General features: G+C 38.0%; 1 protein-coding gene across 1 annotated transcript in view; it reads left to right on the top strand.

Annotated features, from left to right (window-relative positions):
* LOC118812328 (thyrotropin-releasing hormone-degrading ectoenzyme-like) overlaps window positions 1–27,752 on the top strand; it is a 357,198-nt gene that overhangs the window by 268,218 nt on the left and 61,228 nt on the right. The window contains exons 11-13 of the mRNA XM_036577232.1: window positions 8,327–8,415; window positions 15,062–15,195; window positions 17,734–17,789. Coding sequence (XP_036433125.1) covers window positions 8,327–8,415; window positions 15,062–15,195; window positions 17,734–17,789 — 279 coding nt within the window. The remainder of the gene's footprint in view (window positions 1–8,326; window positions 8,416–15,061; window positions 15,196–17,733; window positions 17,790–27,752) is intronic.

The following is a 27,752-nucleotide window of genomic DNA, read 5'->3' as shown; positions in this document are numbered from 1 at the left end:
CAAAAATACTAGCCAGCACATGATTAGCAAATGCAGTTTTGAACAGTTGTACACACATAAATTTAGTGAAACACAAAAAAGGTTAACATAATTGCAGAAAATATGTGTTTCAGTGGTGACAATTATTAATTTTACATACTGATTTTCAGAGTTTAGGACACATTTCCTTCAAAACAATGGGATCTAAGTGCTCACCATGTGGCCATGAGGGACAGGGATGCAGTCTCACTTCCTACACTAAAATGCAGGGAAGTGGCTAAAATAAGGCTCCGCCTATAGACTAAAACTCCTTGTGTAACATGCAAACATAGGACAGCAATTTTTAATAAAGTTTTTCAGATTAAAAATCAGACTCATGATATATCTAAATATTTTAAGTTCACTTCAAAAATATTAAAAAATACAAAAATTGTAAGTATCAATTTAGAGGTTAGAGTTTGACACCTCCCAAAAGAAAGTACCCTAATTATGATTTATATATATATATATATATATATATATATATATATATATATATATATATATATATGTATACATATATGTTTAGCTTATTACTATCTCGTGCCTTGGGTTTAAATAGATCATAACATAATCCATCTAAAAATATAAGGTCTGAATAGTTTTGCACTCAGTTTATTTGCCTAATTGTGTAATAAATAACAGTGTAATGGCTGACAGTAGTGTCTGTAGTCAGTGCTTGGTTGAGAGTGGTCCACCACCCAAAAATATCCATCCAAGGTGGTCCGAAACTGACTATTGATGAAGGACTAGAGGACGGCTTACACAAGCTGTGCATCAACAGATGGGCCGCAGTCTCTAATTGTACACCAACAAGGTGGGACTACAAGGGGACTGTTTCTGATAAAGTGGCCAGTGAGTGTAGCTTCAAATAATCCTGGGCCTAAAATCTAGGGTTATTAGTCTCTTCTCACAGAATCTCTTAAGCATGTGTAAAACATTAACTTCAGCCCCCTCCCCAGTATTTAAGCAATCATAACATGCAAGCAAATGAGCCATAAGGTGTTATTTCTTCACGGTATAAATAATGTTCCCATAGATGACTCTATATGATCGTGATGTATGCTGATTATATCACGATCCACAGCATTGCCATTACCGCTGCAATACATGCAATAGATTTCCACTCTCTTCTCTTGTTCATTTCCACTGATGAAGACAGATCTGTGTGTGTATGAGTGTGCATGTGTGTGCAATTCCATTTTCATACACACAGATGGTGGTATGATCACTGCAACTCATAAGTGTGTTTTCCCTGCACTCATCCACTACAGCCTTACTGAGTATTTCCCTGTGTACTCTCCCCACAAACATATGGCATTGTTTTTATTGTGTTGTCTAATTGGCTTCATAATGCATAATCGCATGCGTAATACGTTCCCCAGTGGTACTAGTTTCCCCTGAAAGACAGACGGCGACCTTGTTCAAACTTTCATGCGGTTCTTAGAAACTTCTCCAGCAATCTCGAGAACCATTTCTGTGGCCTTAAAGCAATAGCTTAGGTGAAAGGCAAATTTACACCACCTCTCCCATTACTTCAAATGTGCAAATGCATGTTTGGTGTCCAAAGTTTGCTTCTTTAGCTCTGGAGCTATGAGGCTAATGTAGCTAACAAGTGATGGAAGCTTATCCCACCTTTGGCTTTGTGAAAGCTATATGCAACAATACACACCTTAATCTATAAACATGGATAAAACTACATTGCATAGCTAAATTTAGTAGCTTCCATCTTGAAGTCTGCAGTTTTGTCCATATTTGTAAATAACAGTGTGCCATACAGTGTCAGAAACCGCAAGTATAGTTGGGAATACTTAACTCGACAAGGTTTGAAGCACTGCTCTGATGATTTAGCATTAGCATGATGCTTATTAATGAACTTAAAATTCCATTACTTGTTAGCTACATTAGCCTTGTAGCTCCGGTGCAAAATTAAATAAGCAAACTTTACACACCAAACATTTTGTGGATCATTGACTACATTTTGTGTAAAGGAGGTGGGGGGAAGCCTGTAAACCCTGTCTTTAAAATGAAATTCTTACCTAAAAAAAGGAAAAATCCATTGGACCTCAGAGTTATTATTTGATTGTTAATATTATGACTTATTAATGTATTATGTATGTTAATGTATTATGTACTATGAATTATGTAGTATCTACTATGAATTTTTCAGTATGTGCTATGAATTATTCAGTAACTACAGTGAATTATTCAGTAGCTACTATTGATTAATCAGGAACTGCTATGAATGATTCATTATGTTCTATGAACTATTCAGTAACCACTATGAATTATTTTGTGTTTACTATTAATTATTAAGTAACTATTATTAATTATTTTGTTCTATGAATCATTCAGTGTAAATTATTCAGCAACTCCTATAAATTAATGAATACAACAAATTATTAAATAACTACAATGAAAGTAATGTGTAATTCCAGTAGTTATGAGAGTGAGAAGCTGCAGTGTGGACCCACATACGGACCCTTAGGGTTGGTTTACCATACAGAGATTAAGAGATTGAGCCTAGTCCTTGCCTACACAGCATTCTGAATGGAGGTTCTCCATTCAAAGTAAAAATATAGTCCTGGACTAGCTTAAACCCTTAGTAAAAAAAAAAAAAAACCTAAATTTTAAGGGGTTAAATAGATTTTTTGTAGAATAATTTGCCCCTCTGACCTGAAAAGGCTGAATTTTGTTGATCATTCTGCCTTTTTTTAAAATCAAATTACGCTTCCCTCCGGGTCCCTGGTGACCAAACACATTAGCCACATGGGCATCTGGACTCATGAAGGCGGATAATTGGCATAATTAAATAATCAAAGGTCTCGATTCAGACAGGCACAAAAGGCTGTAGATTGTCAGGCTCGGCGGGACTTCGTATTGCACCGTAATGACATTAATTTCTCGGCCGCGGGTCCGGCCGTGGCTTTCTTTCTGCTTGTCTGAGGTAATTCGGGCTGGCAGGCCGCAGACCATGACCACCTGGGTGGCGGGCATTTTGACAGGCTGAGGGTAGGAGAGGGGCACGTGTGTGTGCAAGACAGCTGTCAGAGATGGTTTGAATGGATGTGTTCAGCTTACAGACACACATACACACATAGGGCACAATTGCATCATTACAGAGTGATGATGGAGAACATGACAAGTAAATGAACACTTCATGATGCAAACTCACTGAGTATGTGTATGTGTGTGTGTGTGTGTGTGTGTGTGTGTGTGTGTGTGTGTGTGTGTGTGGAGGGGGGTTGTGTGTTTTACAACCTGTGAGTAGACGATATCATGCTTCATTCAGATTTGATGCTGTCGGCTCCTCTAGGGGTAGCAGTCATCTCATGTGTTTTTAATTGAGTTGTATTGCCTGCTGATGAGACATTCTCTCCATAGAGGTGAATGAAGCCCTGCTGAGTGAATGCGCTGGGGCTTACATTCTTGTCTTTGTCCTTGATTTGTGCTGAATGTTTGACCACATATAATTTCTGTGTAACATACACTGCCTTTTAAATGTTTGGGGACACCTATGCTTGTTCAGCTTTGTCCAACCTGGATGAGGAACATTTGTCATTTTCAACCTCCATTCATTGACACTACAAAGTAGGGATAAGCATAGAGACTACTGTTAGCAACAAGCTAACCAGCTAGTGTTGGTGATATGAATGATAACTTTAAGGTTCATCTATGTATTGCTGTAATTTTGTCAGATACACTCTGATCTGCATATGCATTTTATATGCACATCTGTGCGCCAGTTTTTTATCAGTTTGTAGCAATAATATTAGACCTTCTTGTGTTTTGGCCATTGGACTTACCAGTTTGTTTACATGGGGCAGCTTATTTACATGAGACAGTTTTTGCTTTTTGCTCTAGGACAGTTTTGACAATCACCTGTTCCTAACTGTTATGCTTAAAACAGTTTGTTGTCGGTCACCAGCCACTTCTTCTCAATATTGGCAGTTTTTGACCATATTGAGTGAGGAAACCTACCAGATTATCTGGCACCATCCAAAACCACATGCTATACTATACTACATATAGTATATTGTCACTGTCCAAAGAAAAGCAACAATATACTTTGTGATTTTAGAGCATTTCTATATCAATTAATCATGAAATTTGAAAATGAAATTCCACACAACCTAAAGGACACCTCATTTGTTGAAATGGTGTAGAAAAATAAAAATCAACAAAAATGGAGATACATGGTTTTCTTTGGACAGTGACAATATGTATGATAGTTCTGAACGTACTACTAATTAAGATTAAGAGACCCTTATTAGTCCCACAACAGGAACATTTCACCTCTGCATTTAACCCATTCATGCAGTAAAATACCACATACACACTAGTGAACAGTGAGCACACTTGCCCAGAACGGTGGGCAGCCCTATTCACAGCACCCAGGGAGCAGTTGGGGGTTAGGTGCCTTGCTCAAGGGCACTTCAGTCACGTACTGTCAGCTCAGGGGAGCAAAGCAGCGACTTCTGGTCACAAGGCTGGCGCCCTAACCTCCAGCCCACGACTGCCCCCATGATGGAGTACTGGAGTGCTATGGTGACATTCAAATTTACAATGATTTCACATCACTATACTTAGCATGGCATATACTATACTTAGCAGGTTTATTTAAAGTAAAACAATAACTTGTATGTTTTTACGCTAATATAACGGCAACAAATGTGCATTTAATCTCCTTCTTGTGGTGTCGGCATTTATTGTCTCTCAAACCTTTAAGGTGTTTAGCTATCTTTGGGTCAAGGTTTCTTTAAGACTGTTTAAAAACACACACACAAAAAATATCAAATCATTATTCAGGCAGAATCTGCTCTTTGTCGGATTACAAATTTAACACATAGCTGTTTTATAACTGAACCATTGCAGGGATTTTTTGCACCGGGGCAACAAGGCTAATGTAATGGAAGCTTATGTACAATTAATTAGCATCATGCTAATATACGCTTGCCGGGATCATAACACGTTTGCCTCCAACCATGTTGAGTTGTTAACAAATCTGTTAACTAATCTTGTTTATGTGGTTTCTGACACTGTATTACATACTTTTACATACAGACATAGACAGACCATCTTAACATGGAATAATAAACACAGACTGTCCAATGTTATAGATAACAGTATATTAAATGATGTCAGGAACTTTATAAATAAGATAATCCTTTATTAGTCCCACAGCAGGGACGTTCACAAACAGGGAAGTTCACAAATCAGTGTGAGATTATTGACAGCTATGAAATGTGTGGCCACAGCTTTTCTGGCTGGTGACAAGGCTTACCCAGGATCATAAACAAAAGTATGCTCCCCCTGCAAGCAAGGTGCAAAATACAGAGGGTTCTGCGGGGTCCATAGCATATACTGAAAACTCTCCCAATTTCCCAAGAGATTGGTGGAAAGAGTGAATTGTCACTCATTTCCTAAACTGTAAGATCAATTAATACGAGGAGAAGCGCATTTCCAAACTACAAAAGAGCTTTCCAGAAGAAGAATTGTTGTACCAGACATTTTGTTGCCCTCAAAGCTACCAGCAGCACCGCTTTGGTGAGTAAATTAGCAGCTACCCAACGTAGGAATAACCAGCCAACATGGGATCCCCCTAATACCAGGGAGTATTTCACACACTGCCTGCAAGGTTTACTGCTGTAATGTTCCTGTGCCAACTTCTTCTAAGAAGCATTCCTGAAAGGTGCTTTGTTTTTCTCTTCTTCAGGAACAGTGCCAGCAAACAGTTATAAATAATGTTTCTGCACTGAGCCCCACTTAACCCTCCTGTTATGTTCAACTGTAAGGAACAGCAATAATGTTCCTGGGTCAGATTGACCCGGAGTATGTTTAAGTTAAGTCAACTCAAAGTTTATTTATATTGCGCTTTTTATATTGCGAGTCCAAGCCCTCCACAAGCAAGCCAATGGTGATAGTGGCACAGAAAAACTCTCTAAGAGTAGAAGGAAGAAACCTTGAGAGGAACCAAGACCAAAAAGTGAACGCCTGATAGCAAAACAATAACATAAGAGTAATGTAATCAGTGAATAAGCTTTTACCATTAATATAAAAGATTACAATAGAGAAAAGGGGAAAAACAGCCTGTCATTGGACAGAAGTATTTAGATTGGGCAATGATAACTGATGACTACAATTAGAGGCCAATCAGAGTAATAATAGAAACAGATCTATAACAAGTAACTACTAGTTATAGATTAGAAGTGTATCACAGAGAACCTGAACATCAATGACGATGTTTAACCATCCAAAGATAAAAATACATTTTTCCCCTTAAACATTATCTTTAGCTCAATCAGTGTCATTTTAATCAATATTTAGTGTAATCTAAATGAAGGTGAAAACTAGAGTAACTCCTTACAGATCATGGTTTAGTTATGATAATTCACTCATTTTTCAAATAATTTTCTAACAGTTTTTTTTTCCTGTACATTGGCAAAAAACAGACATTCAACATGTTTGTTTTATTTATTCTTATTTAGACTTTATTAACATTTTGCCATGGGGCATGCTGATTAATACAAACAAAACATTTCCTTTTTGGCGTCAATATGTCCCTTTCAATTTAAATCAAACTAAATGTGCCATAAGTATTATTTAAAAACTGCATTTTATTTTTTTCAACAATGTTTAAAACAGGAAACCGGAACAAGAGATAATGAAAAGTGTGTGTGTGTGTGTGTGTGTGTGTGTGTGTGTGTGTGTGTTGGGAGGGACTAGGCAATCACACTGTGCCTCCAATTTTAAACGAAAACAAATCACTTTCAATCTAAATATGATATTTTTACCCTTTGTAGCTTCCACTCTCACTGCTGGGTCAAATTGACCTGAACATTATGTGTGTAATATAAACAGGCAGGTGGGGTGCAAACACATTAAATTAGTCATTTTCCATTTACATGTTTATTACACTAATTAAGCCCAGCAGAAAAGGTTTCATGTTCTAAAAACGATTAAAATATTTTTTTTCCCTGTATTTTTAAACTTTGAAATGGATCAATTTGTCCAGCAACATAACAGGAGGGTTAAAGAAGGTCATTCCCAGCGTGTGTGCCCATCCTTTGGAGCCATGATAAGTTTTTACAATAGAGGAAGTGAACATCTCAAACTACTGTAAAATCACACCTGGAACATTGGGATGATTTTCAAGGTTCTGTGACAAACCAGTTGCAACTTGGAGTTGTTGAGATTGATCCATCATCCTGGTCACTGCCCATGTGAAGAGAGGACCAATCAACAGATAGGAACCCATGTGATGGGTACTGGGAGACTTTCTGTGCCTAAACTCCACAAATTTCACGTTGAATTGTGAATTGGGGTCTCATGTCTTCCAATCACCAACTTCTGAGTTGGTGCTTCTGGCACTGATTGATCTCACTCTGAACTCAGAACCTTTCTTGTCAAGAAGTAGAGACAACACATGCAAACTTCTGGATGTGGTGCGCTATTTTTTCCAGCGAAAACTGATCAATGACTGATGCTAGCGGCCAAGCTTCTCAGTCCCACCCAAGGGACCACTGAAGCGTACATACATATAGCTTTCCTTTCCAATACGGGCATGGTGGCAAGTCTCAAGACACTACAAACCCTCTAGAGTCTAATTTGGTGTACACTCAAATAGATGTGTTTATTGTTGTATGCCATCTTTTCATGATAATGTGTTTCGTGTTAAGCAGTCTTACTTCTGGTTTTCATTTCAGGCAGTTTAATAGTAGTGTCTCATTTGATTTTACCTGTTTACCTGATTTCTTATATTACTCTTATATTACTTTGATTAATTTCACTTTGTTTGCTGTTGTTGTTTTCTTTTTCCACACATATACTGAATTACTCTTCTTACAAATTGCTTTATTATTATACTTTGTGAACGTTGTACGCTTGCGTGTGCATCTTGTATCACAGAAGTTCTAACAGCTAATAAAAAGTACTAAGAAAATTACCACTATTCCTAGTGTTACTGACTGTCTTCATGGGGTTAACTGTCAGATGTACCTCATTCTGGAGCTACTTTGTCCTGTCTGGTTACTGGTGTTATTATTATTAATGCTAATAATTTCTAATACCTTATTTAGCGGTAATAATTTTCCACATCTCCTACATAGGCATGCAGTTGACTGATGCTAATTGGTGGGGAATAAGGTCCCTTTACTTCACTACATTAGCCCCGTAGCTCCAGCTCAAACTTCAGACACCAGTAATGCCTCGTCCATTTGACCTCATTTGTAGTGCAGGGGAAACTGTATACATTTGATTTTCACCAAACTTTTCCTTTACCTCTCTATTTCTTTTCTCTCTCTTTCAGCTTCCAGTGGCAGATCCCGCTGACACTTTCGGTGGGAAACTCCAGTCACATATCGCCTGAAACTATCATCTGGGTCTCTAATAAAACAGGTAAGCCTTAACCTGCGTTCCCATGACAGTACACGCACATAGACACACACATACACACTGTAGAAGAATGTGGAGCCGTATCTGATTCTCCAGCATGTTTTCTTGTACACTGTCAGATTCAGGGGAGAGGGTACTGTCATTGTTTCAATACAGTAAGGGTCTGTCTCTGTTCTCTCTAAATCTGACATAACTGTCCCCTCTAGGGTTTACTGTCTGATCCCCAGCTAGTAATATGAGTGTTTTTAGCTGAAGCCATGCCTCAGGGCAGAACAGCTGTACTTTAAAAGGTTCTGGCACACTGACAAGTACTGTTCTGTTAGCTCTTAGAAGTCTAGAGCTGTTCTTATAGATTTGCCATTTACTATTTTAGTGTAATCATATAATTACATTAGTACTTACATAGTGAGTTACTTGCGGAATTGCATTTATGTTTATCTTACATTCTGTATCAAAAGATTCAACAGGTTTGTTCCATGTCAACAAATAACACTACAGTGGCAAAAATGCAAAGAATAGTTTCTTTAAGACACAAATAACCTTAGCAAATTCAGATCATAATAAAATATCACCTCTCGTAAATGTGATATGAAGTGAAAGTTTAGAATCTGTACTTTTCATAGAAATTATGCACCCTATTTCAGTGAGCTACCATAGAGATATAATAAATATGTGCACTAATTACATTTGTGGGCTGTATGTACCCAAAATATCATTCATCATTCATGATTTATTTTTATAGGACTGATTTCCAACCTCTCTTCATCCCTTAGAGGCTGAGTTTGCTCCCTTTAAGACTTAAACATGCAACTGACCCCTTTTCTGATTGATGTTCATTCAGTGTTCACATGCATTAAAATGCACAGTAACAACACTCCATATCACTTCGACATGACTGGGCAAGGTAAACTGCTATAAGCTGAATGGGTCAGATGTAAATGTGTTTATGGCTGTGACCTCACATGCATAAGGACTTCAAAACAGGCTGTTTTTGCAGCTTAGTTTCCATTTACAGACTGTATGGACTTAAGAGTGAATGGTACATCTTGAAATGTTAGCTGTGTTTGCATAAAAGCTGTATTTTAAAAAAGCAATGAAATTTTGGTTTCCATAATATATGGGCCCTTTAACATCACATGGGTTGAAATGTACAATCATAACTCTCCATATCGATTCAGCATGAACAGGTGGGATAAACTGCTGTAAGCTGAATGATTAGTCAAATGTAAATATGTTCATGGTTGTGACATCACACCCACAATTCCTGTCTTTGCAGCTTAGTTTTCATGTCCAGTCCATATATGGACTTGTAAGTTATTGGTGTGTTTTGAAACAGCAATGTTTATATAGTAAATGAAGGTTTATGTAGTAGATACATTTGATTTCTGTGATATTGGCCCTTTAATGTAAAATCACACCCTGCTTTTGTTATCACCTGTGATATCTGCAACTTCTAAAGGTCAAAGGTACATTTTTATTCTCTAGTTTTCTTGAAAAGAAACATAACTCATTTTTCACAGGTCTGTTTCATCTATATTGCTGCCTCTACATCTCCTAAATGCTTTCGATCTGAGACTCGCAAGCTTCTTTTGTTGATGCATTTCTTCAGAAATGCATTTTTATTCTGCACGGTGGCTACGCGGGGAATAGCCCCATGTCGGCCATCGTTCTCTTTAATCCCGTTCCATTCCTCTGCTCCCCCGGGAGTGAGAGAGAGAGTGAGAAAGAGAGAGAGAGACGGATGATCCGTGGCTGGAACCGCATCATTTGGGGCCAGTTACATTCTAAAAGGCTGAATTCAATTTAGCCTTCGACTTCCTCTCCGCGGTTCACCGTTGAAAAGGTCTCTGCTGTGTGTCACCGTTTAACTGGCCCCTCTATTCTCACACAGTGAACTGGGAACAATGACTATTAGGCTCAAAAGCGAAGCTGTAGGGGATCCGGCGGAGACGCTCCATTTATATGCATTATTTCCTGGGCTTGACTTCACCAATCTGCCCGCCGGTGGGCTCGACGCAGTCTGGATGGCTGGAGATGTTAAATGAGTGTCCACCAAACGGTCTGAACCGCTCAACCGGCACATTTGTTATCCCTGAAAAAGCCTGAGTCAAAGCCCTGATATAATACAGTATTATGGGAAATGAACACAGCATTCACATGAGATAAACTGTCTATAGCTTTAACAGAGCCAAATATATTCCCCATTTCAGAGTGAGACAAATTAATCATACATTAATTGTAGGATAATAGGGCTGCCGGTGTAGTAATAATAACAAGAAGAAGAAGAAGACAAGGAAGAAGAAAAAGAAGAAGTAGAAGGAGAAGAAGAAGAAGAAGAAGAAGAAGAAGACAAAGAAGAAGAAGAAACTGCATGAATTAAAACCCCTTTACACCAAAGCAGTAAGCCAAGAGAGACTGTGCGTTTTATCACAGGTAAGACCGTTATCATGGAAAGAGGACAGAAACATTCAGTTGCCCATTGCTGTGCAGTCATTTCAGAACTTTTTTTACTTTTTGACATATATTAATCATAATATGACATTATATAGCACTGCTTCATGCTATTTTATGCTCACAAGATTACCACTGCAGTGACAATGCTAATTTCTATTAGCGCCTCTATGCTACTTCCAGTCTTATTCAGCACTAAGCTAGTTATACATCCCTATTCCAATGCTGGGGCTGGATCTCAAATGGCTCCCTACTCCCTACATAGTGCACTAGATAGGAAACAAAATGCTAGCTCCTGCATCCAAACAGTGCATAATAAGACATTCAAGTGACACATCGTTTACTTTCTTGTGTTGCAGTTTTACAGTGAATCTTATAGTGAGTATGTCAGTTCACACCCCATGATATTAATGGAAGGGTTGTTTAGCCTGTTAGCTAGCTGACTGGCTTGGTTCTAGTTAAGAAAATAAGTTGTCAGCACTTTAGTTCAAACTAAATCAGGTTCTTACTAATCAATACATTTGGTGGTCCATTCGAGCAACATTGCTGTCAAAGATTATTCCCTCAACAGCATGAAGGTTTTTAGTCATTGTGTGTATATTGAGTATTTTACAACAGCGCTGAACGTGGCTCAGCCAAGCAGATTTTATAATAAGTCAATATACACTCACTGTCCATTTTATTAAGAACACCATTCTAGTGCTGGATTAAAGAACTGGGTATTGTAATAATTTCCTAATAACGTAATAACCCCAAAAATGTTATTAAAAATTTTACATAACTTGGTCATAAATGTAATAAAACGAATGCAATAACTTGCACAGTAATGTAACAGTGCCTTAGCTGATCATGTAGTAGTACTTTATTACATTATTGGGAAGTCATTGCAAATGTGATAGATTTATTGATTGTTTTTGCTCAAATGATAGAGAGAAAAAAAGTGAATCAGTCCAATTTAACTGGGCTATCAGTGTTTTTCTCATTAATGTTATAAGGTATTACATATGCAACCTGAAAATGTAATACATTCTCAATAATGTAATGTAATGAAGTCCCCACTTTGCTTTCAGAACAGCCTAAATAGCATGCAACCTGAATAGCCATAGCATGGTTTCAACAAGGTGCTAGAAACATTCCATGTTTCCATCCCATACAGTTATGCTGATGTGACTGCATCATGTATTTGCTGCAGATTTGTCAGCTGCAGATTCATGCTGTAAATCTCCTGTTCCTGTTCCCAAAGGCGCTCTACTGGATTCTGATCCGATGACTGGGGAGGCCATTGAAATACATTGAACTCATTGTCATATTCAAGGAACCAGTTTGAGATTACTTGTATTATTTGTTTTTTTGTGACAAGGCACATTATCATGCTGGAAGTAGCCATTAGAAGATGACTAAATTGTGGCCATAAAGGGAACTAAATGGTCGGCAACAATACTCAGAATAGCTGTGACATTCAAACGATGCTTCATTGGTATTAGTAGATTTAATGAGTACCAGAAAGCATGAGCATGTGCCCACTGTAGCCTCAGATCCCTGTTCTTGGCTTACATGAGTGGAACCTGGTGTGATCTTCTGCTGTTGTGGCCCATCCAGCTCAAAATTTAACATGTTTTCTTTCTGTTACTGTATTACTGTAGCCTTTCTGTCAGCTCAAACAAGTCTGGCCATTCTCCTCTGACCTCTCTCATCAACAAGGTGTTTTCTGGATACTTCTTGTTTTTTGTACCATTCAGAGACTGTTGTGTGTGAAAATCCCAGGAGATCATCAGTTTCAAAATTACTCAAACCATGCCATCTGGCACCAACAACAATGCCACAGTCACTCAGATAACATGATGTGATGATTGAATGTGAATGTTAATTGAAGTTCTTGATCTGTGTCATCATAATTTTATTCTTTCAGCTGCTGCCAACTTGATAGGCTGATAAACAATTGTATGATCAAGCATGTGCACAGGTGTTCTGAATAAAAAGGCTAGACTTTTAACTGTGCAAAAGTTTTTTATTTAATTTCCAGTCAGAACAACTATTAGGTTATTCATTTGTCAGCTTCAGGGGAAAAACAGAAACATAGACTTAACAGAAAATTACATAGAAGCCTCAACAACTAAATATACACTCTTTACCTTTATTACAGCTTCTATTCTTTTCGAGAAACTTGCAGGTATGTTTTTTCCAAACATCCAAAGTTCAGTCTTAGAAGTTGCATTTCCTTTTTTTCTTGATTCAGATAATCCCAAACACATTCAGTGATGTTGAGGCCTGGACTCTGGGATGGTCAGTCCATCGTTCTGAGAACATTTGCTTACTCAGTAACAGCTTCTTGACAGCTACACATCCTTTCAGACTCTTAGTGTTGAGTTGTCCTCTCAAAGTGGAAGAACGGACAGAAACACCGGTGGATTTTTTACAATCTGCAATGAGTGAAGCTTGATTTTCTCCTCTTTCTCAAACATTTTCTTTTTCTCTAGCATATTTCTCTCTTATCCTCTAATATTTTTAAACTCCAGTGTTGAAAACCCCTGTTTTTTACTTTGCACTGTGGATTATCTTCAGTCTAATCTCCTTAGAAATATCTCCTGGTTAGTCTCTTACTTTTACACAATGCTCTATACATACTTAGCGATACAATATATTCCATACAAATCTAAAAAAAAATACAGATAGTTAAATCTAAAAAAAACACATTTACTTGTTATAAGATCAAGAGATTTATAAGACTCCTGAATGAAGAGTCCAAATGAAGAAGAATGAAATTCATAAATATTCACTGATATTCATTATGCAACACAACTCTATAGTTAATTAATTCTGTTATTGCCCTTAAATAATTATGTAATGCAGATTAAATGCATAACAAAACTACAAGTCCAGACCTAGGAACAATACTGTCAGGGTATCAGGACCTTCTAAAATGCATTAATTCTGCCCTGAGGCATGGCTTTAGCTCAGAACACTGCTGTTAGTGGCTGAGGATCAGAAAGTAAACCCTGCAGGGGACAGACATTCAGTTATGCCTAAGGAAATGAACTGAGATAGACCCTTACTGACTGAGCTTTAAAGGGCCTATATTACGGAAAACCAAATGTTCCTTTTTTTTAAATAAAAGTGTTTAAACATGTTAAACTTAAAATCTACTGTTTGCTCTGTTTGCGGTCAGTATAGGCCACACATGGAAGTAATCTTTAATACAGCCTGTTTTATGTTCACTGATTTTGAAAAAAAGCATTTACATATAAGTGTCTATTCAGCCTACAGCAGTTCAGCCCCACCCATTCACACTGTTATAAGTAGTGCTTCAATCAAGAATGCTATTTGAATGAGACAGCCAGTCAGAAAAGAGATCATTTACATACAGTCCTGTGCAAAAGTTTGAATACCTCTGGTCAAATTACATTTTGTTGAAATGAAAAAATGAAACACATCCTGTATGGGGAACAAACTTTCATTAACAGTGGCTAAAATAGGCTAGAGAAGGATCGTTTAAAATGAATCCTGACTGTTTTGGTAGATAAATGCACAAAAAACATCATATACTAGAGAAAAATACAATAAAATACTTAAAGACTGTAGGTTGTGAGTCCTTTAGAAAAATGAAGTATATCCCTTTTGAGTGAGACAAATGAATCATCTTTACTCGCTCACTTTCTAATGTATATTTACTCTAGGATTATACAAGGACTGCTTGTGTGAAATCAGTTTAATCAGAAGATGAAATGAAGAAGAATGAAATCCATAAACATTCGCTGACACTTACTCGTAGCACTGCACTGAGAATCGCATTATTAATACGTTTATGAATATAAATGCTTCAAACGTGAAGCATATCATCGTCAGTGGGCAGTCTCATTCATGTCTGCGAACGGCTCAATTACATTACGTGACATTTCATCATATGTCCCCCCTTCACCCCTCGGTAAATGGATGAGCGATGGAGAGTAGATTCATTAGAAATGACTCCAGTCAGGGCACAGTTTCCACCATAAAAGACCTGGCTGTCTATAGGCATTCCCATTAGCTCCACTGGAGTGACTGTCACCATGTGCCCCCATCCATTTATCAGCTAAACCTGGCCTGAAGACTGTTTGTGTGTCTGCATTTTCCAAAGGAATGACAATGCGGATGTTCTAATGAGCTGTCAGTCGTGCCGTTAAATATTCTCCCCCTCGCTCCTTTTCCTCGTTATTTATAGAGACGCACCGAGTGGGCCGCATAGACGAGGAGACGTGGTTGCTGGGCAACATCAATCAGACGGGCTACTTCAGGGTGAACTATGACCTCCACAACTGGAGACTCCTCATCCAGCAGCTTATGATCAACCCCACGGTACAAAGCCATTCATTTCCTCCATATTCACTTGCGTATATTCCTCTTCTTTTCTACCTCTGTGGCAAGCTGCCTTCTCTTTCAACCTCTCATTGCTCATTTTTCAATTTTCATAAATCCTCCACATCATCTGCTGTTGCTCTTTTTGGACCCCAGTTTGTTATTTTTCCATTTGTTCCTTTCGTTTTCCTTTCTCCTCATTTCCTTTTGCCTCCTCTCTTACTGTGTATCAGAAATCAAATTTACATAATTTCCCCTTTACCCCAAATGTAGTCGATCAGCCAAGATGTATTTGGTGTCTGAAGTTTGCTTCTGTAGTTTTACACTGGAGCTAAAAGGCTAATGTAGCTAGTGATGAAAGTGTATGTACATTTATTAGCATCACGCTAATTTCTGCACACCTAAATCATCACACACTTAAGTCAAACTATGTCAAGTTGCTAAGTAATTTCAATAGATTTGCTTAAAAAAAACACCTCAACCATAATGCTAACTTCTGCTAGTGTCTCTTTAGGATTCTAGTAGGTTTTAGCACTAAGCTAGTAGCAATTTGCATGAACCCTTTCTGATGAGGCAGATATTAACTTCTTAAAATTCCCACCCACTGAAAATCCATGATTGGCAGATTCCTCTGTCATTTTGTAATTATACTAATGGTTAATCTAATGCATTAGGCCTTCTCTTCAGCTCCTGAAGTCCTAACCAATAAAAGAGTTTGCTTAGCTGTATCTACCTAGATGCCCTGGAGAAAAACAATTCCTGATTTGTAAATTTTAAAAATCTGAAATCTAAAAATCGCAGACATTTTTTAGACACTTTTTAGATCCCAGAAGTCATTAGACCTTCTCTGAAAGCCTAGAACGCTAAGGGCTCATCTCTAAAATATATGGATCCTATTTTATCGTTTGAGTCCAATATCAGTAAAATCTCTAAGACTGCATTTTTTACTTGAGAAAACATCCAAAATAAGATGTTAACTCAAAATGCAGAGAAGCAGTCTGGACCTAATAAATGACACAAGTAGTTGCTTAGGGCCCCACAGCTGCCAGGGGGCCCCCTAAGTTATTATCGCAATTTACCATTATGTTGTCTAAAATGCTCAAAGGGAGAAAGCGACTGGTTAATCACGCTTAAACGAGTGAAAATGAGGAGAAAAATCGAAAAGATGAAGGTATGTTTTAGTTTTATTTTGCAGTGTTAATGTTACGCTTTTTACCAATCAGCCAGTTTTTCATTTATATTTTTAACATTATTTAGAGCACTTGCAGTTGTTATTATTACTTAGCCTTTAATTTTACCATGAAAGCTAGCGAGCTAACTGGTTTGCTGATATCATTAACAATTAAGATTTTTAACTTAAGATAATGTTTATGTGAGACTATATATGGACTATATATTCTACTAACTAGTCCAAACTACAATCCCACAGTAAAATTTATTTTTTAAATAAACAGTTAAATATTCCAATCCTAGATATTTACAGAGGCAACGTTATGATCTATTTAAACCCAAGGCATTAATTTAGGTAACAATAAGCAATAAGCAATATTTTCTATTGGAAGGTGGCTGTCCCAAACCTTAATGCCAAAATTTCAACTTGTAAACTTTTTTAAAAGTTTCAAAGCTGTGTTTGCAATTCATGTACAGGTTAGTATTTTGAATTCTGCTTAAAATTAGCTGAACTTGTTACTACTGAAACATTCCCTACTGTATTATTCAGTAAGGTTTCAGTATTGTTATGATTGTTTTGGTAGTCACAGAATAGAATGTTGAATCATTTATTTTAATAAAATAAACATAAATAAGATATCTGGTCATTCAAAGCAAAATAAATTTTGTCCAAGTCTAAGTCAGTTAAAAGTCTGAAGTGTGTTTCCAACTCTAACTCCTACCAGTTAATGGAATGATCTGTGTAAGATTTGAATGTATGATTATTTGAATTAAATTAAGAAAATATATGCTTTTATTTTTAAACTGTTTACAAGATGTAGGTCTTAGGGAGTACATAGGGAGACGGGGGCTGCAAAAAAATCTTGCTTAGGGCCCCTGAAATTCTAGAGCCGGCTCTGCAGAGAAGCAAGTTCTTGTTTTCATAACTACTTGATTAGACTACTGTAATGTAACTGGCTGGTTGCCCTGCTGTCTCTCTAAATAGGCTCTAATTAGTTTAGAATACAGCAGCCCATAGGTTTCACATCTGATGTTTAAATTCTTTAATGGCCTTTATAGCTGTCCAGGTCACTTTGCTCAGGAAAAGCAGACTTACTGCAAATTCCTAGGATCTCTTACAGCTCAGTTGGTGAAAGATCATTTTCTTATATCACTCCTTAACACTGGAAAAGCATTCCAGAGAATATAAGTAATGCAAGCTTGACATTAGCCTTTTGCTTCAGTGCAAAACCAAAGAAGCAAACTTCGGTAACCAAACGTGTTACCTGAATTACTACATTTTGAGTAAACAGGGGGAAAATGATGTAAATTTGATTTTTTTACCAAACTATCAGAATAAATTGAAGTTCTCTTTCCTATCTCCTACAGATCATCTCGGTGGGCAATCGGGCTGGCCTGATTGACGATGTCTTCAACCTGGCCAGGTGTGTTTTTTGCGGCTAACAACAACCCTAGCACTGGTTGGGCGCTAATGGAAGCTGCTCTGATTGGTCTTTCCCTTCTTCTAGCCTGTGGGTAGGGGTAGTAGAAGAAAAAACAGTGGCTGGCGCTCCTGTCGAAACGAAGCCTGCGGCGAAGCTGCCAGCCCCACACTGAGCTAAAAGATAATGGGTGAACGGAGGAGTGCAGGGATGCATCCCTCTGTTCCTGTCTCTCTCTCTCTCTCTGTCTCTCTCTCTCTTCACCTTCTACCACAAGCGGCTTGCTGAGCAGATCCAGCAGAGCTCAATCATTAGCTCCAGTCTCCTACAGGTCCCTGTTGAGCTACTGTTAAAGCTACAGCTGCTGGGAGGAGGGAAAGAGTGATGGAAAAGAGAACGCATTTTTCCTCCAGTTATACTCTGGGATTGAGCTTGCTCTGAGGATTCACAAACCCTTTGATGTGCCCTAGCACAACAGTGTGTTTAGAGTGTCACATAACTGAGATTTACGCATACAGTACAGTCATGAGTTCAGTCAATTCCAACAACAGTCGGCTATTACATTACGTTACGCTCTTGTAGCTCCACTGTTCTTGTGTACACTTAGACACTATTCTATCTGTTGATGCACAGTCTGTGTTGGACATTCTCTAGTCCAGTGTTCTCCACCCTGGTCCTGGAGGCCCACTGTCCAGCACATTTTAGTATTTTCCTTGCCTCAGTATGCCCACTTCAGCTCAGTAAGAGCTTGTTAATGAGCTGATTAGTTGGATCAGGCATGTTGGAAGCAGGGAAAACATTACAATGTTCAGAGCAGTGGGCCTCCAGGAATAGGGTTGAGAAACATCGCTGTAGTCCTTCGTAATGATCAGTTTCTGACCACAGACCCACCTTTGGCTGGATACTTTTGGGTTGGCCACCAGTCTCAACTGAAACTGACATTTGTAAAAACCCCCAAAAACAACACTGTGTCTGATACACTCATAGCCACACCGCACACACTACAATAACCACTACCATGTCAGTGTCACTTATGTGCTGAGAATGATCCACCACCAAAATAATATTTGGACAACAGTGGTCTTGTGGTCAAAAACTGACCAGTAACAAATGGCATTGAGGGGGGCTGATGAATTATGTAGCAACAGATGGACTGCAGTCCGTAATTGTATATCACTTTATATAGTGGAGCTATAAGGTAAGTGGAGCACATAAAATGGCCAGTGAGTGGAAGTACAAGGCAGTTGTTTCTATTAAAGTGGCCAGTGAGTGGAAGTACAAGGTAGGTGTTTCTATTAAAGTGGCCAGTGAGTGGAAGTACAAGGTAGGTGTTTCTGATAAAGTGGCCAGTGAGTGGAAGTACAAGGTTGATGTTTCTAATAAAGTGGCCAGTGAGTGGAAGTACAAGGTAGGTGTTTCTGATAAAGTGGCCAGTGAGTGGAAGTACAAGGTAGATGTTTCTAATAAAGTGGCCAGTGAGTGGAAGTACAAGGTAGGTGTTTCTGATAAAGTGACCAGTGAGTGGAAGAACAAGGTAGGTGTTTCTAATAAAGTGGCCAGTGAGTGGAAGTACAAGGCAGGTGCTTCTAATAAAGTGGCCAGAGAGGGGAAGTACTAGATTGGTGTTTCTAATAAAGTAGATAGGGAATGTTAACTGTAAAAATGTCACTGTAAAATTACATTAACCTACTAACTACTAATTGTATTACTTTCATAATGATTTGCTATTATTATTGGTAAATGATAGAGAAAAAAACAACTTTATAGTGTGACTTCACAGTCACCTGGACCACAAAATTATATGTAGCTGTATACTTACATTCTGTAATCGAAATACAGTAATCTCCTGTATTTTTACATAACAACTGTATAAGTACTTTAACTGTATAGCTAGTAATTTATTTTAATTTATTTTAATTTATTTTTATTCATTTATTTTAATTTACCCAACCAAAATACCAATAATCTGGCAACACCAATACACCATAACATTTTTGTCAACAGCTCAGTGTTCAAACATTTAAATAATCCAATAATATTAATAAATTAAATTTTTAAAGTAAAGCTTTAAAAGTCTTTAAAACACCAAAACCTGATCATCAGAATAAAAACAAAATGTTTTCTTTGAAATGTTCAAACCTACTTATTCAGTTGCTGTCGTATCCCATAATGCTGTGCAGTTCAGTTCAATGCCTTCCTCTCAGTAATTGCTGTGGTATTACTTATCTTAAGATGAGTTGATCTCACAAAAATGATGAAAACAGTATTTTACTGTGAAAAATTAGTGTGAAATCCTGGCAGTAATTAACAGTGTATATATTGATCTGTTCTAGTCAGTTTTAATCAAGATTTATGCCATGATCATTTTGAAAGCACTGGGCTTTGTAATTTGTTCTCCAACAGGTGAAAGCCTCTTTGCTGTGAATGCAGAGGAAGAAACAACCTTCCTTTCTCAGTCTCAGTTGTCTGTGGAATACCTGCATAATCACAATACAGAGCTACTCAATAACCATTAACTGAAAGAAACAGGCATCAAGAGTAATTTCCCTGTGCACTTAGTTTCTGAGTGGAAATATGCAAACATTCAGATACACCGATAGTTTTTCATGCTATAGAATGGACTAGAACCAAACACATATTAAGACTCCCAGACTGCTATTTATTCCCTCAGGAACAGTGGGCCTCCTGCTGGACGTCTCTTTCACACCACTGCTCTCACCCTTTCTACTTAATGAGTCCAAGCCAGAGGAAATAGTTCATAATTGTGGGCAGCCTAATATGAATTAATTGTGAACATTTAGCTAAATGCTGTCAGTGGGTTGTCCTGACGTATTTCTTCACCGCTTGCGCTGAGAAGTTAAAGAGCTTGCTGGTGAGGTCCTCGTATGAGCTGTTTACGGAGGGAAAGAACTGTGTTTGTTGACAGTTTGCCTGCAGCGTGGCTTTGAACACATTGTGTGGGGCATTCATTCTAGCCAGAGCTTTTCCACTGACTGCCCCCCAACAAACGAACAGGAAAGCTGCCAGATGCTTTCAGCTTTTTTGTTTTTTCTTTTTTCTTCCCCCGCTCTGCGGCCCAGTTCTGCCGTACATCACTGGGAAATGGATAGACTCATCAGCCACTGCTGTGTGTGTTTCATGCTGGGACAGACAGGGGTTTAAAAGGCATGCAGAGTGTTTCGTTGTTATGTAAAATGCACCGAGTTGGCCACAGCTGCTACCCAAGTGTAATGATTCACTTGAATGAATACAGAACAACAGGAGAACTTGAGTAGTTTACATTCGCGAAGGGCCGATGATTGAACCCTGAGGAACGTCTTCTACTAAGACAGTATTATTGAATTCTCTGGTGCTTTTATTTGTTTATTCCTTTATTTCAGTTACATTCTAGTTAGTTTTGTTTTCCTGGTAGACTTGTAAAGGGCCGAGGATTAAATACTGAGGAACTCCTTCTAGTATGGCAGTATTATTTAATTCTCTGTTTGCTTTCATTGATTTATTCTTTTATTCCAGTTAGGGTGCCTTAATTAGCTGCCACTCTCTTAACAAAAAGTGAATTTCTCTCTCTAAATAAAAAAAAAGTCAGGACAATGTAAAGTAATTGTGGCAGTTCACTGCCCTTGGATTCTTCTTCTGGTACTGGTAATGATTGAACCCTGAAAGCCCTTTTTTTGGTGCTTATGTTTGAATATTTGTTTAATTTGCTGCTATTTTCTTAACAAAGGTGCATTCCTGTCTGTAAATAAGAAAAGTTGAACTGTTTTGTATATATACAAAGCAGCATAAAAACAGTCATGTAGTATTAATGGCAGTTCTTGCAGTTCTCTGCCCTTGGATTCCTTTCCTGGAACACTTGTAAATGGTCAAGGGTTGAACCCTGAGGAACATTCTGTTGTAAGGCAGCGTTATTTAATCCTCCGGTGCTTTTATTTATTTATTCTTTTTTCCAGTTAGTCTCGTTTAATTAGCAGCCACTTTCTTAACAAAAGGTAAAAATAGAAAAGTCCTTTTCCCTTTTACGGCAGTGCTGTAGTGTGAAAGGCAGTTCCTTCACTGCTCGGCCCTTGGGTTCTTTTCCGGTAAAACTTGTAAAGGGTCGAGTATTGAACCCTGAGGTACGCCCGGGTGCTTTGCTTTATTTATTCTTCTATTCTAGTTTGTTTTATTAGCTGCTGCTTTTCTAAGAAAAAGTAAAATCAATCTTTTTTTTTCTTATAGGGTGAAGTAAAAATGTACCTTCAATGTTGTAGTTGAAATGGCACTTTTTCAGCGCTGTGCCTTTGGGTTGTTTTCCTGTTAACCTCTGCATTAGTAGATAATAGAAACCTTCCCTTTGCTGTTGCTTAGAGGGAATATTACCAGTCTACCTTATTCCACCTCAGGGCCTGCACTTTTCAAGGTGCTTAATGCCCCTTATGTGTTCAAGAAGGTGGTTGGCACACCTGCATATTAACAGCAGCACTGTTGTTAACCACACTAACTCGTATGCTTGTGCACTAGTGTGTATAGTAAAAGGGATGCTAAGAAATGTGCATTTGACTACAGAAGAACAATAGACATTGTTGCATTTGCGAGGCGCCTCAAGCGGTACCACCTAATTAAATGCTCCTGTAGCTCATGGGAAATATTCACACAGTTCAATAACACTGTTTCACACGGCCCTGCCTGGCTTTCTTGTTATTAATTTTATGGTCCAGAGAGGGGGAACGCACTGGTGTTAGTATAGCCTGGTCATGTACTGCGTATCATATTTCAGCATTTGCAATATGAATTTATCTTCACAGTTAGGAACGTTTTAGCGGAAATAGTTCTTGAAATAAAACACTGAGCGGTGCTTATTCGATTCATTTAAGCGAACAATGAGGCTTTCTTTGTCATTTACTTTCAAACTGATGAAGCTACTTAATGGACCTTCTTCAAATGCTCTGCAAATCTTTCTTAAATGAGTAAACAATTACAAGGCAATTTAGAACTTAATGATTTTTATTTAGGCAGTCAGAAGCTGTTTAGTTTGGGTGCTTTTAGGTCCAAAGTATATTTTAGCCTTACGGTTTCTTCCCTCATTAGCTTTAAGGTGGAAGGCGCAACGGCCGCATCCAGCTGATCTACAGGCCCATATTGTGGTCGTGATGAAACGTGTTGTGGAGTGTGAAATGTGTCACACGCGATCTCATTTTTACCCTCGCGTATGAATGATGAATGACCTTGATGCCTTGCAAACTTTTTTCCCCGAGGTTGTGTGCACGCGTGTGTGTGCGTGCTTATGTGTGTTTCTCTAGCAGAAATAATGAACTCATTCTTTGCTCTGTGTGCCGAGAGCAGGGGGAAAAAAGCTTCAGTGCTCTTCAGGGCGTTATGGTAATGTTGTATTCTTTTATTTTTAATGAACATTCCCCCCCTCCTCGCTCACCAAACCAAAGCTGAATAATTCAGAAATGAAGAGACAGAGAAAAGAGGGTACAAACAGCAGCAACTGAGCGCATGACTGGAGATTCCGCCTCTGTAATGCGCTCCCACCGCTGCTGCCTTTCACACAAAGTGCGGTAAGAGTTCGCCGGTTGCCTACATTTTATCGTTTTTTAAATGCTATGTCCTGGAGACTCCTTTTTTTTCTTTTTTTTCCCTTTCACTGCTAGAACACACCTCAATCAGATCATCCAGGCCTGATTAGCATCTTTAGGACAGGGATTAAAGGGGACTCCCTCCAGTTTCTGCATAATTCAATCACTGAGATGTAAATAAAGTCATTCAGAGTGGTTTGATGTGAAATGGTGCATCATGGAGAAACTTACCGACTCAGAGATCTTTACAGAGGTGGTGATAGGAACCACACGACGCAATTATAGCCGTTTTATTTACTATCTAAAACCTACCCGTCTTCTGAGTTTTTACTTGTAATATTGATGACGGTGAAATAGTGGTGAATCTGAATAATAAGATAATAAGAAAATAAGTGATGAAGTTTTCTTTGGAGACTAATTAGATTTACAGCACCCTGCATGTACCTCTCCAGCATAAATGGATTTTAAGACATATGGTTTAGGCTATAATCTTCTCTCAAACCTACCGCAAAACAAAGTCTCAGACATCAGACAGCATATCTATAACCATTTTATGTAATACCTTTCTGTGAGGGAGCTTTTAGAAGTGTTCGGCTTCAGATGTCTGGTTCCTGTCGCCACCACTGCGACTCAGGAAGTTTCTCTTGGATGGAGCATTTCACATCAAACCACTCTAATGACTGTTTACATTTTAACCATTTAATTATTAAGACATTTAAAAAAAGATTAAAAAGATCTTTTTTTCAAGTCATTCTGTCAATATCCTGTTAAAATGTAAACATATCAAATTACAAAAACTCAAATTTTGCCATGACAGTGTGACATACACGCTTGCCTTTCTAGCAATGGCGAGAAAACAATCACTAAGTTAACCTTAAACAATATTTAATAGCGGTAAATATAAATAAAAGCAAAATTCCATTAGACCAGCTACAATAAATAGTATTTGATTGACTTCGCATTCTGTCATGGTATTGTTGACATACCATGGACCAACACGGCGATGACAGCATTTATAGACTTAGAGCCACTGTTTGTACACCATTAGTTAATAAACATCTTGACGGATAAGATAAAGCCATGGTGTAATGCAGCCAAAACATAAAAGGTGTAAGCTTTTTTATCATCCCAGCACTCGACAAAGACAATGAAGAGTTGAGCCAGAGAACAGTAAGTCTTTGGATAGTGAGAAAAAACAGAAATACTTTCAGCCTTCAATCATTTTATCACAGGTTGACAGTTAGGTGAAGGAGGAATTCTGTAGTTTTGCCCATGATCATTTTCTAGAATTGAGAACTGTTCACACTGACAGTTGACATTCATTGACTTTTTATTGAACTATTTATGTCTACGTCTCCTATGTCTCAGCAAGACAGTGAATGCAGTTGATAGAATGCCAGAACATTAGCAGGGCTCACATAACTTAAGCTAACATCTGATTAAGCACATCAAACATAGATTCTCACTTTTGCGATCATGATAACATTTGATGATCCACAGATGAAATAACCTTAGTTATAGAATTCTAGCAGTTTGTATCCCTTTAGCTCCTGTGATGTGAGGTTAATGCAGTATTTACAAGGTAATTAAAGATGTCTGGATGTGTTGTTATGGATGATTATGTAAAGTGTAATGCCTTTGTATGAATTTTTATAGCCACATTTCTGATGCCTTATGAATGCATTCTAAAGTGTTCATAGTTTTGATAGACGTGGTATTCATAGAAAGTCTTACCAAATCTCCAAGGCAAGTTGTCACAGCATCTGCACTTTTAGTGGCCAGAATGTGGAATGTGACCAGAGGCAGTGGGCAATAGGTCATTAAGATAAGATAAAACTAATAATTTCATGCTATTCCAGACAATATTAATCAATCATAAAAAGTACTTTGCCCACCAGACCAGGTACAAGCTTTTAAAATATCATGCGGACTACTGATGTAGATTTCTCTTTCAGCTCTAAGCACCATCACACTAATTTCCTTTTTAAATTTATCAGAGTGATGAGCGCTGATCCGATCTTCAAGGACACTATCAGAGCAGGCACCTCCTCTCTGTCCTCCACGTTCTTCTTCACCTTGAGGGGCAGAATAAGAGCGAGAAAGGGATGGATTTTATAAAGACTTGCATTTGCTGTGTCTTTAATGCGACATGACTGATTAAGGCTCCAGAGTAATTGTGTTTTATTGTCTGCCTTTAAAGTCTACGGCTTAATGAGGGAGTCAGTGTAATTAATGCACGGCAGCGGCGTAATTTATTTGACGGTTGGAAAGCTCACAGTTACATGCCATGCTTCAGACTCTGAAAACCGTTTTGCAGCATGAAATATGTAACATTACAGATCTCTTTTTGAACGGGGCTAATGAAGGAGCTGATACAGATCAGTCTGAATATTTGTGTTTAGCTGTTTCTTCCAGTGGTTATTGATCAGCATTGTGTTGTGATTTTGCAGGTATTTCATGGATGATTGGGACTTAGAAAGTGAAGTTGTTTCAGTAGCATTTTCTATGAGAATTAAAAACACATTTAGAACATGTTATAATGCATTCATAAAGCATCAAAATATGGCAATAAATATTTATAAAAATACATTACACTTTTGTGTGCTACTTTGTTTTCTATTACCATATATAGGAGCTCCATGCTACCTTTATTGCTGCATTTAAAAAAAAAAGGATTAAATATTAATTTCCCATCCACATTATTAGAAACTCCTAGAATGTTGTACTTTCACTCTCTGGCCACTGGTTCTAACTTTCGAGTCAAATGCATGCCAAACTGCGTTCAAGCTGATGTTTTGAATGAATCTAGCCAATCAGGAGGCACAAATATAAATCGCATGAATATAAATATAATCATTGGTGTATGTGTGTGGGGGGGAAATAAAAAATAATCTCATTAAAAAAAAAACAGCCAATCAGAGGTCCTGAATTTCTCAGATAGCCATGAATTAAATCACCCCTGGGGTCGGCAGGACATAAACAATGGGCAAAGTTTTTATAATGGCCTTTATTTATAATAGATTGAATTAGATACGGTAACAGATTTTACACAACTAAGTCAATATACATTATGCGGTATAAGCTGGATTGGATGAGTTGTAGTTGCATAGTTGTTGAACTCAGTTAACTCAATAATTCCACAACAATCATCCCTGTAGTCTCAAAATATTAAAATCACTAAAACATCTCCTAGGAATGCTGCTATTAACCTCCGCTACAGAGGACTACATTCTGCACTTGTAATTTTTTCACTGCTCATGAGTTTTTATGTCTGATTGATAGAAAGTTGCTGTACAAAGTGCCATACAAATAAATCTGAACTGAATGAATATGCTACTACTGCCTATAATATGCTAATGTTGCACAAGCCTAGGTGGATATGGTGGTGGCTTGTTATAGATAATAGCCAAATGTGATGTTCTTAGCTTGCTCTGCTGAGAATTTCTGAAGTTTTCCTCCAGTTTTTTTGTCTCAGTGCCCACTTAGAGTGTGTGATAAGCCTGAGGCTGTAGAGCTGGTGGGTTTGAGACGGATGCAATAGGCATAGATGGCAAGCCGGGGACTAATTTTAGCACCCAAATGCTCCGTCTCATTTGAGCGGACCTCAAAGACCTGCTGAAATATTACCTCATTTTTGATATGCTGCACCCGATGACAGTAGATGGGGTTTGATCTTTTGCTTTTAGTGCCAGCGCCTTTATTTCCAAAAGCCTCTGATGTTTTATGGATTTATGCAAAGTGAACAGGACTGCAGCTTTACAACAGGAGATGCTTTTTGTTGTTTTTCCTGTTTTTGTTTTTGTTTTTTTTTTCTTTACAGGACACAGCGTGGCTCATCGTGCAAAGCTTTATGAAAGGCTATAAGCCACCCTCCGATAATGTTATGATTTAAATACAACTAAATGTAAGGTCCTCTTACAAATGTTAAACCAGCCATGTGTGTAGCAGTGGGGAAGCCTGGCATGAAATTAACCTGCCAGCACTGAAAAACACCCATTTTATTCCTTTAACTTTAAAGTAACGCTACTTCAGAGAGAACCATCAGTTCAGCGCAGTCATGCTCACGTTGAACATGTTCAGTGCGGCAGTGTTTATATGTTCACAGACACATGTTCACATCTTTACTCATTTACTTCTGTTTTGTTGTGTCCAGAATGATGACCAGAGTTGTATTTGGTTCCATAATGACTAAGAAAGCTGCAGAACATTGAGAATGAAGTTCTAATAAAATGAACATCCAGAATGATGTTCTAATAAGATTAATACCCAAAATGACTTTAAAATTAAATTATTAAAGCAAATTTCCAGCCAGATAACTTGATCAGCTATAACATTAAAACTACCACCTTGTACACTCATTGTCCATTTTATCAGCTCCACTTACCGTATAGATGCACTCCAGCAG

This window comes from Colossoma macropomum, unplaced genomic scaffold (assembly GCF_904425465.1).
Source record: "Colossoma macropomum unplaced genomic scaffold, Colossoma_macropomum, whole genome shotgun sequence".
Taxonomy (NCBI): Eukaryota; Metazoa; Chordata; class Actinopteri; order Characiformes; family Serrasalmidae; genus Colossoma; species Colossoma macropomum.
The sequence above is the reverse complement of the archived record's forward strand: the minus strand, read 5'-3'. Positions and strand labels throughout refer to the sequence as shown.